This window comes from Lolium perenne, chromosome 7, assembly GCF_019359855.2.
Source record: "Lolium perenne isolate Kyuss_39 chromosome 7, Kyuss_2.0, whole genome shotgun sequence".
NCBI lineage: Eukaryota > Viridiplantae > Streptophyta > Magnoliopsida > Poales > Poaceae > Lolium > Lolium perenne.
In genome coordinates this window covers 133,796,400-133,799,653 of record NC_067250.2, presented here as the reverse complement: position 1 = coordinate 133,799,653, position 3,254 = coordinate 133,796,400, and the positions used below count along the sequence as shown (strand labels likewise).

Genomic DNA, 3,254 nt, shown 5'->3' with positions numbered 1-3,254 from the left:
ATCCTAGCTTATTTCCGTTCACCGATGAAACAAAAAAGTGGTCTGGAACAACAACTAAATGAAATCTCGTTTGCATTGATATTATGCCATTAGCATTATTCCCGTGGGCTCGATAAACCTAGGGTATCTCAGGAAAAAGAACAGTACTACAATGCGATAATCATAACGGAAGGTATCATACACCCCCACCCAGGCTTCTTTTATGCGAGGAAGAAATATCCTAGATGGAGTAGTAGCCCTACATTAAACAGTTAATGAGTTGCACCCAAAAACTCAGAATGGAATAATATTAATGATTGACTGCAAAAAAGCGTATGATTAGGTCAAGTGGTATTTCCTTCAATGAACACTCAGAATGAAAAGATTTTCTGATGAGTGGCACACTTTAATCCATAATTTTGTTATTGGAGAAGGTGTGGCCATCAAAATCAATGATGACGTTGGTAGATACTTCCAAACATGAAAAAAGGGTTAAGCCAAGGCGATCTATTGTCCCCGTGATATTTGATATAGGAGTTCATATTTTAGCCATAATCAAAGAGCTTGCAAAAACCGGTGGCCAAATTGAAGGAGTAGTTCCACACCCGATGGATGGTGGATTATCAATTCTTCAATATGTTGGTGAATTCTCTTTATGAAACATGACCTTGAAAAATCAAGAAATATAGAAGTAATGCCACAAAAGTGAAATGTTTTCCTTCGGTGAGGCCCAAGACGAGGTTACCCTTTATGCTGATTTATTTGGTTGTGGGAAAGTCTAGTGTCCTATCAGCTATGCTAGCATTTTGATACATTTTCAGAGGCTAACGAATACTCAATGGAAACATGTCGAGAAAATGCTACAAAAGCGTCTAAGTAATTGGAAAGGAAAATTACTATCTCTTGGTGGAAGATCGGTTTTCATAAATTTCGTACTAAGTACAAAATTTCCTTGTTCCGGCTACCCAAAGGAGTGTGGCAAATATTGAATTGTTTCCGACCAATATTCTATTGGCAAGGAAATAGTGATAAAAAAGAAATATCGACTGGTTAAATGAAATGTAGTTTGTCACTAAAGATCAAGGAGCCCTCCTAGGTAAATGGTTGTTCAAGTTTTTCACTGAAGACGGGGCATGGAAAACTCTTCTAAAGAGGAAGTACATAGGCCCGCATGCATTGTCTCATGTTTATCGGAAACCGGGTATACTCGCACTTCTGGGCTGACTTGGTGGCAACGAAGAAATTCTTCTTCTCATATGATTCGTTCACAATAAAGGATGGTTCAAAAATAAAGTTATGGGTGATAAGTGGCTAGGTAATGCTACATTCCGAGACCACAGTATCTAGATCTATACAATATTGTGCCTCACAAAGATGATACGATCGCTAAGGTGTTGAACCATTCAGAAGAGATCTTGTTGGTCCCTCGTTAGCATCTTGGAATACTTCGCTATGGCGTTGAGTTTATGGTCATCTCTAGACCTCCATGGATAACCTACATAAGAGAAAAAATATCGATCACCATCTTTTATAAAGGTGTCTACATGGTTGAAGGACAGTGCGATCAATATTTTCATCCAACATGAATGACAACGTAGTCTAGGATTGACCCTCCATCACTATAGGTGGTAATGTAGTTTCTGAGATGGTTACTTGTATTGCATCTGTTTTTTTTTTCATTTGTTGATACTTTTGAACTTGAGCGACTCTCTACATCTTAGAGGCAAGAGTAATACTTAAACCAAGTAATAAAACAACCACTATCGAAAAGAACAAAAAGAAATAAAGTGCACACACGGATACAAATCCACGCATGAATCTGAGTCACACACACAGCACATACAATCCATACATGAATTTAATTCACAAACACAGCACGTATGGCTACTTACTACATCCATCATCATCGATCAACGATCAGAGCCTGAAATGGTCAAGGGCAGAAACAGTGGAACGCCCGTCGAGACCCTTGGCCATGTATTGCCTGTCCATCTCCTCTACCGTCGCGCTTCTGTACCGAGGACGGCTCGCGTCACCGTCGGCGACGATCGGGCTGTGGCATTGTTTTAAATAGCGGGCTATAGGATATAGCCGCGACCTCCGAAAAAGGCTATAGCCAGGCTATAGGGGGCTATAGCCACCTTTTAGCACGTGAATGCCTTTAGCCGCACCTTGCTCGAAAGGCTATAGCGGGGCTATAGCCGGCTATTTAAAACTTGCGCCCTCCTGGACGCAGCCTCGCCGTGCGTTCGGAAGAAGCAGGCCACCGAGACACGAGGCCCCACGCTCTTGGACAGCACGCGGTAGTCCACGCTCCTGAACCTGTCGTTGGAGATGAGCTGCAGGTAGTCGGCGATGTTGACGACCAGCGCGCCGGGCACGGCAGGCACATCCACCCAGCCGCCGTCCCGAAGGAGCACCTGGAGGCCACCGACACCGTCCTGGAGGAGCACTGTGAAAAAGCTCGGGTCGGTGTGCCTGGTGGTGCCGATGGTCAGGTGCGGCTCCGGGCATGCAGGGTAGTAGTGGCCCACGACAACCAGCCCCCCCAGGCACCCGACTTCCTGCTCCAGGTGCCCACGCTGGAGGCCCAGCGCCTCCGACAGCAGCCCCAGCACCGTGCCGCCCACACCCTGCACCAGACTTGTGCACTCCTCCATGATGCCCCTGCACGCCGGCGGGATCTCATTGGGCGCCGGCCCCGTCGGCATCATCTCCACGTACAGGGTGTCGCGCCAGTTAGCCGCCGGCGACTGGAAGAGATCGAAGTTGTTGTGGTACCGCACGTGCCTGCCCCGGTCCCTCGTGTGGTACGGCATCTTCGCCTCACCTGACTCTTCGTGGAAGCTCCTCACTGCAGCCAGCATCTGCGACATGGCCGCCTTCGTCACGCCGTGGTTCACCACCTGGAAGAAGCCCACCGTCTCCGTGGCTGCCTTCACTCTGCCCACAACTTCTGCTCGCTGGGATGGTGTCCACGACGAGTCACCACCAAGGTCGATAACCGGGATGGCCAAGCCTTCGTGAGCCGGCGCACTATTGCCGAGTGTGAGGGATTCCGGTGGACGGGAAAGAGTCCTTCTCTCACGACTGCGCGCCTCCGGCGAAACCTCATCGCTCGCTTGCTGCTGGTCATGATCCCTGCCCGGGAGGCCAGTGACGATTTTTTCGAAAAGAGAAACATGCCCTCGCGACTCCTGGGCGACTCCACCAGGAGCCCGACCCGAGGTCCTGTTCATGGCGGGATCTCCTCGATCCGCGTCCATGGCGGGCCA

At 48.4% G+C, this 3,254-nt stretch overlaps 1 protein-coding gene across 1 annotated transcript; it reads right to left on the bottom strand.

Moving 5' to 3' along the window:
* Nucleotides 1-2,174: 2,174 nt before the first annotated feature.
* LOC127304026 (1-aminocyclopropane-1-carboxylate oxidase homolog 1-like) lies at nt 2,175-3,000 on the bottom strand. Its single transcript, XM_051334736.1, has one exon. The coding sequence runs from the start codon at nt 2,853-2,855 to the stop codon at nt 2,175-2,177; it is 681 nt and encodes a 226-aa protein (XP_051190696.1). The 5' UTR covers nt 2,856-3,000.
* Nucleotides 3,001-3,254: the final 254 nt, after the last annotated feature.